This window comes from Olea europaea, chromosome 10 (assembly GCF_002742605.1).
Source record: "Olea europaea var. sylvestris chromosome 10, O_europaea_v1, whole genome shotgun sequence".
Taxonomy (NCBI): Eukaryota; Viridiplantae; Streptophyta; class Magnoliopsida; order Lamiales; family Oleaceae; genus Olea; species Olea europaea.
In genome coordinates, this window is record NC_036246.1 from 12174885 (window position 1) to 12191967 (window position 17083).

At 36.0% G+C, this 17083-nt stretch overlaps 2 protein-coding genes across 3 annotated transcripts; one reads left to right on the forward strand and one right to left on the reverse strand.

The window, feature by feature from the left end:
* Positions 1–214: 214 nt before the first annotated feature.
* On the forward strand, positions 215–3872 carry LOC111401248 (3-hydroxy-3-methylglutaryl-coenzyme A reductase-like). Its single transcript, XM_023028895.1, has 4 exons — positions 215–1359; positions 2247–2428; positions 2824–3170; positions 3271–3872. The coding sequence occupies exons 1-4, from the start codon at positions 359–361 to the stop codon at positions 3511–3513; spliced, it is 1773 nt and encodes a 590-aa protein (XP_022884663.1). The 5' UTR covers positions 215–358; the 3' UTR covers positions 3514–3872.
* Positions 3873–4787: 915 nt separating this feature from the next.
* Positions 4788–11068, reverse strand: LOC111401249 (thioredoxin reductase NTRB-like). Of its 2 annotated transcripts, XR_002703959.1 has the most exons (3): positions 9980–11068; positions 5686–5828; positions 4788–5113 (listed from the first exon to the last, which is right to left on the reverse strand). XR_002703959.1 is itself a non-coding variant. In XM_023028896.1 (2 exons), exons 1-2 carry the CDS (start codon positions 11016–11018, stop codon positions 5758–5760), a joined length of 1110 nt encoding a protein of 369 aa, XP_022884664.1. In that variant the 5' UTR covers positions 11019–11068; the 3' UTR covers positions 5421–5757. The 2 variants fall into 2 exon arrangements, 1 of the variants encoding a protein (XP_022884664.1); XM_023028896.1 differs by lacking the exon at positions 4788–5113 and having other exon boundaries at positions 5421–5828.
* Positions 11069–17083: the final 6015 nt, after the last annotated feature.

Here is a 17083-nt window from a genome sequence, read left to right on the forward strand (position 1 = left end):
GGAGACTCAAGGACTTAATTTATCAAATGTTGAGAAGCGCTACTGTAATTTCCAAAAGTTTAAAGACTAATTTGAGGAAATTTTGTTTAATTAAGAAAATTAAAAAATAATTTGAAGCCATTGAGAAATAGAGGTCTAAGAAAAAGGCCATTAAGGCGAATACCACGCGGTAAGTGTGGCCCTAATGCTCTCCGCATCTATAAATGTACTTCCCAAACCATTTCTTCAACGCTCATCCCATCCAACATAATACACAACAACCACTACTACCATTACCGCCGTCGCCTCCGCCACCCTCCGGAGCCAACTCCATTTTCCCTTCTCGCCTGGGAGGTTTAAATCAGATTTATTGAAATCAATGGATGTTCGTCGGAGACAAACCAAGACACCTCAGTCGGTCAAAATTGCCACCGGCGAACCACCCATGAAACCCCACAACCACCCTCTCCCCAAAGCCTCTGATGTCCTTCCTCTCCCTCTTTATCTCATCAATGGACTCTTCTTTACCATGTTTTTCTCCGTCATGTACTTCCTCCTCACACGGTGGCGTGAAAAGATCCGTAACTCCACTCCTCTCCATGTTGTTACGTTATCCGAATTAGCCGCCTTGGTTTCTCTTTTGGCCTCTATCATTTACCTCATAGGATTTTTCGGCGTAGATTTTGTTCAGTCCGTCATTTACAGAGCAAACGAGGATGCATGGGATGTAGAAGAGGAAGAAAATGAGAAATTCATTATCGAGGAAGATAGTCGCATGGGGGCATCCCCGGCCACCACTCTCGGTTGTGCAGTTCCAGTTGTCCCTATTGTCCCAGCGCAACCCACCAAGGTGCCGGTGACTGAAAATCCGGCACCAATAATTACACCACAATCATCAGAGGAGGATGAACAGATTGTAAACTCTGTAGTGGAAGGGAAGACTCCATCATACTCGTTGGAATCAAAGCTTGGAGACTGCAAAAGGGCAGCTTCCATTCGTAGAGAGGCATTGCAGAGAATTACAGGGAAGTCACTAGAGGGTTTGCCTCTTGAGTGTTTCGACTACGAGTCGATTCTCGGGCAGTGCTGCGAGATGCCAGTGGGGTACGTTCAGATTCCGGTGGGGATAGCTGGGCCTTTATTGCTTAACGGTACGAAGTACATGGTGCCAATGGCCACGACGGAGGGGTGTTTGGTGGCCAGCACCAATAGGGGCTGCAAGGCCATCTATGCATCAGGCGGCGCCATCTGCACTTTGTTAAAAGATGGGATGACTAGAGCTCCGGCGGTGAGGTTCGGAACCGCCAAGAGGGCTGCGGAGTTGAAGTTTTACTTGGAGAATCCATTGAATCATGAGACTCTTTCTGTTATCTTCAACAAGTATGTATTTTCTTCCACTCCATCATCTTGTTTATTTGTTATTTATAGTAAATTCTTCGAATAATTATTATTAATTATGTGTTTAATCAGTATAGTCATCCTTCCATTATTAACAAATGCATGCTTTCTGCTTTTTTTAGAATAGCCAATCCATTGACATGATACTCGTGTTGGAAAATTTTTATGTTGTCAATACTCTGACGACATGTATTTGAATTATGTTAGGCTCATAACGTATTCTTGTCTTGTTAGTACCAAGAAATCTTCTTTTTCTTGTCATTTTCCCTATTAATTTATTTTCTTTGTTAGAGAATTTTGATGGTTGTTTAGGTTGTGACTGGTGAGAGAGTTCAGATATGAAAACAATGTTCAAAATTGCTTTCCATTATTACTTTCAGATTTTGACTTGTATTTGATGCTTACATGTATGTAACCATTATTTCGGCGGGGTAGGTGAGATAAACGCTTTGAAATAATGTTCAAAGGGACAGTTACGAGAATTTGCTTTCCCTTTAACTCGACACTTTTGACTTACTTTTTCAGCTTTTCACACCCGGCTGAATGTAAATACTTTTCATATATTCTCACTACAATTTCTTTCCAAGCCCGTTTGGTGGAGATTAAAATGAAAATTTCGGTAGATTTTAAAAAAAAGTTAACGAAATTTATGGTTAAAAAATTGTGGGTCTTACAAAATATGTGATTAATATTTATTATTGACTTTAACTTTGATAAAAATCTAGATTTTAATTTTTATCAAATAAGGATTTAATATTGTTGGAGTACGACGTATCACATATTTTCTACGCACTTATAATTCTTTTGTATGTACTACATAAGTAGCAGTTTGTTAAAATTAATGTTTATGTTAATTGTGGAACGTGCAGATCAAGCAGATTTGCCAGGCTACAAGGTATTCAATGTGCAATGGCAGGGAAGAATCTGTACATTAGATTTACGTGCAGCACTGGTGATGCAATGGGGATGAACATGGTTTCCAAGGGAGTGCAAAATGTTCTTGATTATCTTGAGAATGATTTTCCTGACATGGATGTTATTGGCATATCTGGTATACACCACATCTTCACCTTCACTCATTTTTTTCCTGCACTTTTTTAATTTTCTAATATGCTTTAGATGAACGAGTAGAGCACGTCTGATACGAACAATTGTTTTCTTGGTCTTACACTTAGTGAGCAGGATAAAAACTTCTCACTACTGATGTGACAAGAGATTATACATTTGATTATCTCCATTTCCAAGAAGCATACGTATGGTTCTCTTGTCACATCAACATTGAGGAGTTTTTATCTTATCCATTAGGGGCAGTATATCGATTTCATCTCAATCTAATAGAGAGATTTTTTCATCACAAGTTTTGATGTCTTAGGATGTTTCCTTTACCGTAAATTTCATTTTTACAGTATCGAGATGTTCATTGATCGATTAGTTAAATTTTCACAGGAAACTTTTGCTCAGACAAAAAGCCGGCAGCAGTGAACTGGATCGAAGGGCGTGGCAAGTCAGTCGTTTGTGAGGCAATTATCAAGGAAGAGATTGTAACAAAGGTTTTGAAGACCAATGTTGCTGCATTGGTAGAGCTCAACATGCTCAAAAACCTTACTGGTTCAGCCATTGCTGGAGCTCTTGGTGGATTTAATGCACATGCTAGCAACATTGTATCTGCAGTTTACATAGCAACCGGGCAGGATCCGGCACAAAATATCGAGAGCTCTCACTGTATCACTATGATGGAGGCAGTAAATGATGGAAAAGACCTTCATATTTCTGTTACCATGCCTTCGATTGAGGTACATGAATTTCATCATATTAACTAGACCATAAAGTTAGAAATCAGTTACAATATAGTCTGGATTTTGGGTCCCAATTAAATTTTGTGATATAATTCAGGTGGGCACAGTTGGAGGGGGAACTCAGCTTGCATCTCAATCGGCTTGCTTGAACTTACTAGGAGTAAAGGGTGCAAGCAAAGAGTTGGCAGGGGCAAACGCAAGGCTATTGGCAACAATTGTAGCTGGTTCTGTTCTTGCTGGGGAGCTATCCTTAATGTCTGCTATTGCAGCTGGACAACTTGTAAAAAGTCACATGAAATACAATAGATCTAGCAAGGATGTTACCAAAATTTCCTCATAAGGGAAGGCCCACAAGTAGATCGATATAGTTCCTAAAGATCGAACATAAATTGTGTAAAACAATGCAAGTCGAATAAATTCTATATAGAGTATCGAAACTAAGGAATAAAAAAGAAGGCAAAGGCAGGGCAGAACGGAGGAGAAGTCAGGACAAGTAACAAGCCAAGAAAATAAAGACAATCACCATAAACAATGGTCACATTTGGTTGTCCTCTGTTTTATGCAACCCTTTACATTTGTTGTGTTATTAGTTTGTACCCTTTGTATCTATACTTAATGTATAATATCTTTACTCAGAATGAAATGCATCGATTTGTTCAAAGTAACATTGAATTTGTATTCCAAACTCAAATTATTGTCTGAAACCTGATTTTAGGGTATCAAAGTTTCCATAATTGACTACTTTGAATAGTTTCCATGATTATTGGTTCCAAATCCAAAAAAGTTTCTTCACTCTCACGGCTGTCTATCTACTAACTGCTAAGCCTCACGTTTCTTGAAGTGGACCTAAGGCAACATAGGAGAAATCATTCCAACCCTCATACCCTAAGTTGGGTAATATGCTTTCATCTATTCTTGCTTCAAACTGACCTAGCTGGCAGGGCTCAAACATGCTCACTTTAAGAAAAATCAAGCACAATTCTCACAAAGAGAATGTTGTGAAGATGACTAATAAAGACATTGGCAAGACATAACCTTCTGTTGCATACTATCAAGGGCTGTTCATTAACAAAACACGAGATGTTTAGTGCTATTCATTCCAATTTGATTTTGGAGATATGGTAATTAATTCATTCCAAATAAGTTATATTATATTCATATAATGGCACATTTATGACATTTTATATTCACTATGTACAACCTAACTTGGTTGCAATTATTTATGGCATTGTTGCTTAGCATCCGTATTTTATAATGGCCCAAATTTTAATGGTACATAAAGCATTAAAGTTCGGTCTCTCACCAAATTGTTGATACATTAAACATCTGAATCATACTTGATATACAATATTTTTGACAACATGTCACATGAAACATTGTCATTAAATAATTTAAAAAATAACATATTTTCCCATCCAACACTTTTTTAGCACCTACCAACATTGTCAACAATATTGTAAGAAAACATTGTACAAATAGTATTTTCCTTAAATATCTAATAATAAAACCACTTGTACAATATATCTGTACAACTTGATTGACAACGTGTGTTGAAAAAAATTCTGGCCATTGATTTTAAAAACAATTTTTCAAATAGATGAATGTGATGTTTGCCAAATTATACATTGTACAAGTAGCATGATTAAATATCTAGGACTATGACTTTCATGTATGTTTTTCAACTCATAAATATGTTAGGCAGCCAAAATCTACCAAAATCTACAGTAAGAAAACTAAGTCAATCATCTGTTAAGGGGTTGACCTTAGATACAAGGTCGATCGGACCACGTTCAGTTTTTTCACAAACAGTAATAAGCTAAGATGAAGGTGTCGAAATGTGTTAGACCATCCATGTCTCCTGAGAGCTCAGCAAAAGCGAGCCACACCACGTCCCATGCATTACACAGCCAAAAACTTGCACGAGCAGCCAGATTATGCACCTAAGAATGTGCAAGGAGTTCACACAAGGGACCAAAGGTTAGGTAACAAAATAGCAGCAAACAGGTAGACAAAGGATAGACATTGCATTACTAAGGCAAGAAGCTGAAATGCCAACAGAAGCTAGATGCAGCATTGCATGCAGGAAAACAGAGGGGACAAAGGCCGCACGCAGCCCAAGTCCAATCCAAATGAAATATTCTTCTCGCACATTGTTCAAATTTCAGAAACAAATCTCTCAGAAACTGCCATACCAATATACCAGGATGTAGAGGGCCGTATCAGCATTAAAACAATAATGAAACAAAATTGATAAAGAATGTCATGGTGCCATTCCAAAATTTACCGCAAACGGTATCAACATTTTTGAAAAAAGAAGGAAATGACATAAGCGTTACATCCTAATAAGATCAAACTCGAAAGAATATGTAAGAGTCAAGACGCAACAGCAATTCACAAATCAATCTTGGATGATAGACCCAAAGAATGTCATAAACAATTCCCTTTCATCATCAGTCATATCAATAAAGATGAAGATTGACCACTAAAAAAAAAAAAAACCACTTTCACTCACGTGTTTATAATTTATAAACTTTAAAGGAGCTGACAATAATTCAAAGTTATTCCACTTGAAGAGCTTCATTGTTCAATCACTCTTGCCCTCTTGAGCACCAATTTCTTGCAGGTAATGTTCTGCATCTAGGGCTGCCATGCATCCTGGAGAACAAGAGTAAAAAAACCCAAGTTAGGTCCAGTGAGAATGACAACAAATAAGCAATAAGTTGAGAATATTTCAATCCATTCAGTCTGGGCATGAGGTGATTCTATTTCTTGTTACGGAAGTTGCCCAGGGGATAAGTAAAATCAGCACAAGCAGTAAAGAAGGGTAAAAAAACCTAAGTTAGATCCAGTGAGAATGACACTATATAAGCACTAAGCTGAGAATATTTCAATCCATTCAGTCTGTGAGGAGGTGATCCTATTTCTTGTTACAGAAGTTGCCGAAATGGATGCATGAAATCAACACAAGCAAATAGGGGGTTTATTTACACACGTTTTGATATAAAGGAATATCGTTCACTATTTCACTAAAATGGAATGAAATGATCTTGTTTCACTCCCTAGTTGAAAAGAGATGACTAAAAATCCCTGAAGTATTCAAAATAAATAAATAAATAGTGGATGTGATTTTCCATGACAAAGCTCTTGGATCTTTCTAGTTTTAAGAAAATCTTTTATTTTAAGTTCCTTGGATTTACCGTCCACTTAACGGCCACAGAATTTCCTGCCCAATTTTGGCTTCTAAACTTCATTCAGACTGAGATGAACTCTATGTTATTTAAGTTAAATAAACATACAACTAAGAAATAGGAATATAACGGAGGATAGACTAATTAATAGTGGAATATAGATTGCAGGAGAACAAGCTAATGTTCTTTGGACTTCGAACACAATCAAAGAATGTTGTCCAATCAGTCGGTTAGGAAAGGGATGATGATATTATCATTGAAGAGTTATCCAGGGTGTTTGATAGATATTTTTATGTAAAAATGCATTTTAGAATAATAAATTGATGTGAAATGTGTGGTTTAATAAGGAAAAGTTTTTAATTTACGTGTAATATTATTTTAATAAAGAATGTGTGGTTGAAAAGAAGAAAGAAAAAAATGTATTTTGAAAAAAAATGGCTACCAAATGGGGCCATCGTGAAGTTGAGGCTAAGTCTGAGAATCACATATAAATCTTTTAATTAGAAATGATTTGAGCTTTCGTGCCTTGACTGTGAAGTCAGGCCTTAGGGAAAGAAGATGAGGCACTGCACATGTACCTGAAGCAATTATAATACTATGCACACCAGTACTAGCCGTTAATTTCAAATTTCGGGTCATATTATACTTACCAAAAGTTTAGGGACACAAGTGAAAAACTGTCCAAAGTTTAACTACCAATCTGCAAAATTTCAAAACTTCAGATTTTTTAGGTCTTTGAACAGTACCCCGAAAATTTGGTAATAAACTGGAACATTTATTTGGTCCTTATATAGTCATATGGAAGAAAATTAGGATGATTGAAAATTCGGTCTTGAATAGGAATGTAAATATATATGTTACGAATAGTTAAAAATAGATAAAAGCTTGTGAGTTGGCTCATGAGCTTATGAGCAACCAAGGATTGAGTATTTGAGGAGGCTTGAGCTCAACTGAAGCTAACAAAGAATCAAAAATGGTCCCAAGTTCGCAGCTTACCTCGAAACTACGACAAACCATTCTTTCAGAATGATGCACAACCAATAGTTTATATAAATATTGGTCAATTTCAAATCTTCATGTTTAAACTCAAAAATTCTAAATCCTAGCATCTGTGTGTGTGTGTTGTGTGTTTTATGCAGAAAAATGATTCTAAAATCACCAGGGCGTCTTTCCTTTTTTAAATATCTCAATTTGTTGTCTTCCACATTCTCATGACTTCTATAAATTCAGGAAATAAAAATACATTAGATTGTCCTGAACTCTTAAACATTATCCAATTCTAAGATAGTACAGAAATTTTTACCATCCAAAAAGTAGGACAGAATTGGAGGCACATAGGAAAATAAGGTCCATTGCAAGAATAATCTTCCATTGCTGAAACTTATACATTAAGTAGTGCACATTTATGAGTACTCGGTAGTTCTTGCAAACCAATGAACGGTCAAAGGTAGAAATTTTGTGATAGCAAATATTTTGGTAAACCGAGTTTGAGCCTCATTTTCAGCCATAAATATGTTTCCTTAAACTTCAAGATCCACTAGTTTTAGTAAGATAATTCTCATTCAGTGATTTTTGGGATAGCTTAAAAAGTTGCTAAAAAGTTTGATCAAAATCAACAATTAATTCTAAGCACACATTTCTTGGGACCAACAACTTTTATCAACATCTCAACCACACATTTCTATGATTCTATCCACTTTTATCAAAATACGCTAAAGCTTTTATCAAAAGCTTTGACAAACATCCCCTCAATGTTTTTACAGAGAAGTCCTAGACTTAGTAGATCTCTTGGAGCTCTCAACTCAACATGAATTCTTAACAGATAAATGAAGACTAGGTAATTAGGCATTGTTGTACATGTGGCTCATATAGAATAAAACACAGGTCCTAGATCAAATGGGCGATGCCGGCGCGGAGCGGAGCAGAGTGAGGATATCTTATATGGGCCCAAACTAGAGTTAGTATAAATAATATGTTGTAACCCTATTTTCACTACTGAATAAAGATATCTCCGCTTCGCTCTCCTGGACGTAGGCACACAGTCGAACCACGTAAATTCTTGTGTTGATTTTCTTTTTCATCTCTTTAATATTGCGCATAAAATCCAACAACTGGTCTTCTCCTAAGCTTTTTTGAGTTTTATGGTGCAATCCAACCTAAATTCTGATGCCTAAGAACTATTCCTATTCTCTAATATTTAGGAAGTTACCTATTCCTAATCTCTGATATTCAGGAAGTTACTTGGGGCCCAGACCTTCAAAGGTAGCCCAACATTCAGAAAGATCCTATTCTTTCCTCAAGAAACCTAATAACTGAACAGGTTAATATAACTTCACAGCTAACAAACTGCTCACGGGTTTATGTTTATAGTAGTAAAAAGCCCCTTATCAAGTTCCCTTTTCCCACCCCTTAGGTATGCTTGCCAACTTCAAGAAATCTTGATCCTTATCCCTTAAATAATTCCTAATTAATACCCACTTCTACCGGTTCTATAAACCAAAATCTAATCTGTGAGAGTTACAATTAGTCTGACTACAGTTGGAGCTGCATCTAATAGGCAAATTTTTGCCACTAGTCTATGCACAAATTTGTTATTGATGGAGAAAACGTGTTTCTCCAAATCGCAACTTACGAGAGGCTATTCTGGACATTTTGGCACTTAAGCTAGTGGATGTTACGTGGCAGCTTCTGATTCGTCCCTTTCTTGTTACTTGGATTTGTGTTTCTTTTGGCCTTGTATGGATTGTTCGATCACTTGAATGGTGGAGATCTACCAAGACTATTATCTCTTGGCTTCTAGTGTATTCAGTGGGAAGAAAGACTCCTCAATTTACTGACTTTTGGTCTCTCGTTTTTCTCTATCTTTCTTCTTGGCTTTAGAATCTGGAGCATATTACTCCTGTGTGATTCTTGTAAATTCATAGTGCTACAATAACTGATAGGCCAGTTTGTAGGTGATTTGTTGAAGTTTTGAGTTAGTGGCCATTCTTGAGGAAGGAGATTTTCTGTGTCCAGATTTGAGATCCGTTTGGATCGATGAATGATCTGGTTGTTTTCTTTGGTTCTATACACTTTACTCTCTCTGGGATGTAGAATTGCACTAGTGGATTGGACTGACCCTGAGCCACCCCAGATTAAGCCATTTGGGCCGAACTAGGTGAACATTTTTCTGTGTCCCTTTATTTTTCTTGCACTTTGCATTTGTGTTGTTTGTGTTGATCTCGGTTTTGGGTAAAAATACCCTACAGTTATATCTCAACAAAATTGTGCCCAGTTTCACAAGTGACCATTCTGATAAAATCTATTAATTAGTTGAGGTAAGAAAGTAATACCATCATTTCCTTCTTTGATTGGTAATGTCCAAACACAACAATATTCTCTTTACGGTTCTATATTCCATAGTGATAAAGCTATGTTGCTTATGGTTTAGTGATTTACAAATTTACATAGCATAAAGCTTCTTTCAAATGTACATTGTAAATCTAGTAAAACAGTAGACAAACTATAGATGATGCTTAATGACAGAAGCTTAAAATAATCGTCACAAATAATTCAAGAACTTATAATCAACCAGATTGGCCAAGTAACAAGCGTGTTAAATGTTCATATTTAACTAACCTGAGCCAGCGGCAGTAATAGCCTGTCTGTACTTCTTATCCTGAACATCACCAGCAGCAAATACGCCCTTGACGCTAGTATGAGTGGTTCCAGGCTTCGTTACCACATACCCATCAGAATCCACCGCCAGCTGCCCGTCCAAAAACTTGGTTGCCGGCTCATGTCCAATCGCAAAAAACAACCCAGAAACGTTCAAGTCAGTAACCTCCCCACCCACGACATTCTTTACCTTCAAACCCCCCAAAGATCTCTCCCCGTACGCCTCTGTCACCGTGGAATTCCACAAGACTTCAATCTTTGGGTTTGACAAAGCTCTGCTCTGCAAAATCTTCGAAGCCCTAAATTCATCTCTTCGGTGGATAATGTAAACCTTAGAGCCATATTTAGTTAAAAAGGTGGCTTCTTCCATGGCAGAGTCCCCGCCACCAATGACAGCAAGAGGTTTGTTACGGAAGATAGGAGCGGCACCGTCACTGACCGCGCAGGCTGAGATGCCACGGTTCCAGAACTCCTCAGAACCAGGGAAGTGGAGGCGTTTGGCGACTGCCCCGGTAGCAATTATGACAGAATCAGCAAGCACAGTCTTAGAGTCGCTAAAGATTTTAAAAGGAGAGGTCGAAAAGTCGACTTTAGAGACAGTTTCAGTGAAGATTTCGGTTCTGAACCGGACCGATTGAGCGCGGAACCGATCCATAAGCTCTATCCCGCCGATCCCATCAGAAAAACCCGGAAAATTTTCAACTTCAGACGTAGTAGTGAGCTGCCCACCGGGGGCGATATCATTTGCCATCCAGCCCTCAAAGAGAATGGGTTGGAGCTCCGCACGGGCCGCATAGATGGCAGCTGTATGGGCAGCTGGGCCACTGCCGACGATACAGAGGCGGGTTTTTAGAGTCTGTAGGTTTGCTTCCATGGTAGAGATTTTGGGAGCAAGGGCGGCGGCAGACGTGGTGGTAGTGGTGGCAAGAGTAGCGATGCCGATTAGGTAGCGGGCTTTTCTGAGTACGTTTAAGAGCTTTGGGAAACAACTGTAGGTCATTGTTTGGCTGTGAGTGTGGCGAAATTGGAATTGAATTGAGCGGGTAATTTGGGCGGGCGGTCTATTTTCACACCAATTCCTAATTGGCAAAACGAATAGTGGTCGATATTTTGCTCCCTACTTGTCATTACTTTACATTTTGATCTATTATTTTTTTATAATACTTATTTTTAACCACACATTTTTTATTAAAATAATATTACACGCAAATAAGGAAAAAAACCTTTCTTTTTTAAATTACACAATCCTTATCAATCGCTAATTCATAATACATTTCTTCAAAATGGGGCTCAAAATATGAACTATTAAACACCCGTTTGGCCCCCATTTTTCCAAATTAAAACTGGTGAAATATATATATATATATATATTTTAATGAGTGGTTGAAAAAAAAAAGAATTTTTTATTTACGTGTAATATTATTTTATGAAAAATTGTATGATTGAAAATAGAAAAGAGAAAAATGAAATTTAATTTGATGGGGGCCAAACAGGGCTTATGTTCGTATGAAATGATCAAATCATATTGTTTCTTCCTAAGAGTTTTGGCATTTGATTGTTAGACATGGTTGTGGGTTAAACGTGGAGATTTATTTGCATGAATGGATGGATTGTAGATTTCACTTTTGGAATTTATTTGATGATTTACAAGTTGTTTGGTGGAATCAAAGCAACTTGGTGATCAAGTTTTGAATCTCTTAAATTGGTAGATATGGTCTTCCACGGACAACTAAAGTGTAAAGAGTATGGTATGGAATTTAAGAATTTTCGTGTCTTACACATGTTAAAAATGTATTGTCAAAGCAATGTACCATAGTGTTATGAACGTTAAAAATGTTTTAAGTATTCATTCTGTTATCAACATTCAAGGTAGAAATTACACCCACACATTTTTTAACTTACCAATTCAAAATTCAAGTTTAAAAGTTTTTTAATTCAAAAATTACGTAATAATTCAAAATTTTAATATAATAACATAATTAAATTAAATTAATCTACATATCCACTCCACCTCACCACACCAAATTTCACACCCAAACCGTAATAATTTCTCTCCTGTCTCTCGTCGTTGTTCAATGGCGCTCTCAATGGTGTGAGCCTCACGTATAGCCACTACGCATGGAATTCATAGTGCCATTGTGCGCAGAGTCACACATAGTGACGATGAATTTTTGGACGTGATTTTTGGGTTCGTTACTCCCTAATTTTGCCCTTGTTTGAGCCACATTATTGGAATGAAAATGTATTTTTTGAATAGTATATTGATGGAAAATGTGTTGTAAAGAAATAAGAAAAAGTTTTGGACTTACGTATAATATTATTTTATTGAATAATGTGTGGTTGAAATGATATCAAATCACTGTTGAAAAATGTATTTTTTTAAAAAAAATATGTCTCAAACGAGGCCTCGATATGTGCGTAGTTAAAGTTTTTGTGTGATTTTTGTTAGTGGTTTGCAAGTCGTGATGGTGGTGTAGGTGGTAATGTGAGGAGATGGTCATGCAGGCTGTAGTGGTGCTCACAGTTGGGGTGAAGTGGTTGTAGTATTGGCAACGGTGACTATGATGGTGATGGTGATGGTGTTGGCAACGATGGTGAGATGATGGTGTGTGTAGATTGTAGTGGTTCTAGCAATGGTGGTGAAGTGGCGTGGCGTTTGATTGGGACTGGTGGATGGGATGAAGAGTATTTATAACTAATTATTTGGATAATTGTGACAAATAAGTTGGTTAATTTGTGATCAATAAAATAGATAATTTATTATCAATAAATAACAAATGATATTAAAAAAAAATGTGATTGTAACAAAATTTATAATCACAACTCGAAATTTATTGAATTCTGATCAATTAATTTGATAATTTGTGAATGTAAAATAAGTTATGATCTATAAATTTTGTGATTTATGATCGAAAAAAAATGGGTGACCTATTAATTTGATATTTGTGATCGATAAATAAGTTGTGACCTATAAAGATTTTTATTTGTAATCAAGAAATGATAGGTGAATGATTAATTTGATAATTTGTGATGAAAACTAAGTTGTGACATATAAAACTTGTGATTTGTATAACGTTTTGTAATTATGACTAGTATGTAACTATGAACATAAATTGTATAATACTGTGACCTTAATATATTTAACTAATAAAATATTTTTAATTAACTATTTAATTTATAAAATTCAATTATGACTAGAATTTTGAAATTTTAAACTAGATTTCTTAATTTTAAAATGGTATCTTTTAAACATCTTATATATGTAATGTTCCCATATTCAAATGAAATGGTATATTTTTAAATTATTATCTTTTTTCATGCTTATTTAACCCCTGTTTTGTGTAGCTAAAAAAAATTACTAAAATATAAATAAAAATCAATAATTAATTTTAACAACATATTTCATGAAAATCACAACATTTCAACTACATGTTCCATCAAATTTTTATCAAAATTTACTAAAATTTTAATTTTTATTCAAATCAATCAATGATTCAATATTCTAGACATTCCATTTTTATACAGTGCGAACCAGAGAGAGAAATCCCCATGGTTTTGGTGGCAATGGCATGGTCACTGTGGTAGTAATTAGGTGGTGGTGATACCAATTGGTGGCTACCGTTGTGGTGGGTGTATGATCGGAAGAAGGTTACAATCAGGGGTGGACCCAGAGACTTCGGACTGTGGGGTCAAAAATAAATTTTTTTTCGAATAACGAATTATTAACGAAAATAAATTCATAGGATTAATGGATTGGAGTGGATAATTAATTGGAATTTGGAATCCCAAACCCAAATAATCGTTTCAACAGCAGAAAATTAAAAAAAAATGGAAAAAAAAACTGTGGGGTCATTTGACCCCACATGACCCCATGTGGGTCCGCCCGTGGTTACAATTTCCCCTTTTTTCTCTCTTTACTTTTATCTTTTGTTATTTTAACTATTTTCTTTTGTTTTATGAAAAATTCATTGATATTTTCTTTGATATTTTAATTAATAATAATAATTTGGGATATGCTAGTTTATTACGTGACTAACGAAAAAATAGATTGGATCATTAAAAATTGAAGTGATATCTTTGAATAATCTAATAAGAATTTATTGGGAAAATTACGGTTTTCTAAAATAAATGATTTCTAAAATAAATGAGATTGTAGTATATGTCCTTACTTGGAGTAGTTAAAAATTAAATTTTTAGTGCATTTTGATAAAAGTTGATGACTTGTATTGTTGAATAGTTGATAAAACTTGTTGATCAATGTATTGTTAAAATTAATTATTGACATTAACTTATATTTTTATCAACTTTTTAGCTAAACCAAATAAGGAATTAAAGAGTTGAATGCATCATTTGTATCTATATGAGTCAAGTATTTCATTTGCCACTAAACTATTTACTTTGTCACGGCTTACTTATTCAACTTCACAAAGCTTTCCAATGGCCATTGAACTCAGGTCCGTTGCACTAAAATAGTCATCGGATGAATTTTGTCTATGATTATGTCTAAGTGGAAGCGGAATATTGACATGGCAGTTAAAATTACTACATGTTAAATCAATTGAACGCGTGGATATCAATTCCCCAAAGCAAATCTTACCCATATCAAAAGGACCCGGCTACTAGTACAGAAGAGGCCTACAAAACGATGTGGCAATAAAATGACCCGGACGATGGAAACCAGCCCAATACCATTCCAACTACAGCGAAAACCATTTTCCCCCAAATCATTGAAACCCTACACTCGACGATCCGTCGTCTCCCCCGACTTCATCCATCTTCTCCAACTACACTTAAGAACTCAACGCTCCCAATAAAGGAAGCTTGATCCAGTTTCCTTGTTTTGCCAATCATCAGTCGTTCGCCGGTATTATTTCGTTTGAGTCCGCGACCACTGTGTTTGCTGTCAAAATCAACCGCAAACTTTTGGTAAGTATGATGTTTGATTTACGCAGGGGTGTGAATGTTGTTGAGCATGATCACTCTGAGGCGTTTAGCTAAATTGAATTCAAATTTGATGTTTACCAGTAATGCTAGTCTCTGTTCCTTCATTTTCGACTTCGTTTCTTCATTATCGACTTCATTTTCTACATTTTGACTTGAACCATGAGGACTAGAAAAAAAATCAAAAAACAAACCTTCTGCTTCTAGAATTCGGTCTACCTTTCAAAATTCTTCCTAGTGCTCATTTTGCTCGAGAAATCATTAATATTTCATGTTTTAGCTCTTAATTACCACTTCGAAGCAGGAAACTGCTCAAAGCCAAGTATATCATTATTTATCTAAATTTGATGCACTGTACATGTAGAGGCCTTTGAAATGGAAATTTTGTTTTGGTTTGTTCATCGAACTCAGGTTGTGATGTACATTTGTAGTATGAAATTTGTGAGATTGAATTGATGCTCTGTTCATTTGTTCATTGGACTGAGGCTATGATGTTCATTGTTTTGTTTTTTGTTTTTTTTTTTGTTCATTCTCTCTTCGTGGTTGAATGACAGCTTGTAATGGGCAGGCGAAATCAAGGAGTATGTCATAGTTGTAGGCGTAGCGATCACTTCTTCGTAGATTGCCCAAACAAACGGCTATGTCCATCATGCAAACATTCATTTTTGAAGTGTTTTGAGGTGGAAAAGGATACGAAGAACAAAGGGAAATGGTTCAACTGTTGCAATGCCAACTGTGGGTATTGGGCGTGGGTTAAAGTAGGAGAAACAGGCGGCGAATCAAAGAATGTTTGTAGTACATCTACTACACCTTCGGTCAACAAATTAGATGAAGATATATCTGGGGTGTTCGAAACCATGTGTCACCTAAGCCATGAGAAAGATGTGGATATTTCCGTGAATGTGACAATACGTAAAGGAAAGACTGTTGCAGAGGGGAATAAGAAGTGAAAAGGGTGGGCCTACTTTTGTTGTTGTTGATGTGTTTGCCTAAAATTTTGCATGTTTGGAGTCTGTAATGGCAGGCCTAACACTTTGTTACTTAGTTTATGTGGTCAATGTAATTGGATGTCTGTTATTTGGTTATTTAGCTTAGTGGTGAATGTAATGGGATTTAATCTTGTGTTTTTCAGCTTTATGTTTTGTTGCTCTATGTCTTGGCAAACAATGCTGAAGTGGAGATGTTTCTGTCAGTTAAGTCAGCATACTTGATATTTTCGAGTTCAAGAGTCCACTTCTCTAGGGCGAGAATAAGTGCCATGTTGGTCTTAAATTCATGAAATATGATTTTAGAATGAATCTAGTTTTGTTACAGTTAGTTGAAAGATAAGAGTGATAATGTTTTCTTTGAGGTTATTCCAAAACTGACATTTTTGCGACTGGACTTGGTGATTTTGTGGCTGAAAAACCATTTTTTTTTTCTATTTGGTCTTTTTCTAACATGCATGCTTGTTTCTGTAAGTGGAATTTGTTTTGGCAGGGTGATGCCTTGAGTGATTAGTGATGTGGATATATTTGTAGCTTCAGTTCTATTTTAGACACCTTAGATTATTTGACAATATAGAATACCTATAATATATACAAGAAATAGCAACTCATGGTTTTTCGTTGTGATAAAAACCTGAATTTGTATGACTTGTCTATGAACGACTTCTCTCTAAGAGATTCACCATACTCATCCTCATATTTTCTCTTTTCCGGTCTATTGTACTCATTCAAGCAATTTTTGTTGGTCACGGGAAATGAAAAATCTAGCTATCAAATACAACAGAGACATGTAATTAAAACAAACCAAGCTCAAGCACAGTCAATCTTCTATAAACTGGATCAGGGTAAAGCTCAAAAGAAAATTTTCCATTCATGGAAGAACGACTAATAATTTTTCATTTAGAAGATACAAAAATCTGAAAAGCCGAATTCTAGACTCGGCACTCCTAACATTCTGAAGTCTGAAAAAAAACTTTTCAGATGTTACTGTTGGATTTTCTCTACATTGTTGGAAAAGAAAAATGCATGAAGTTTAGGTGTCTTGAGGTTTAAAGCAATGTACTCGTTAATACTATGGTGGCGAGTGACAAGTCTGCGCGCTCTTATAGCAGAACTTGAACTCAGATGATCAAGAGTG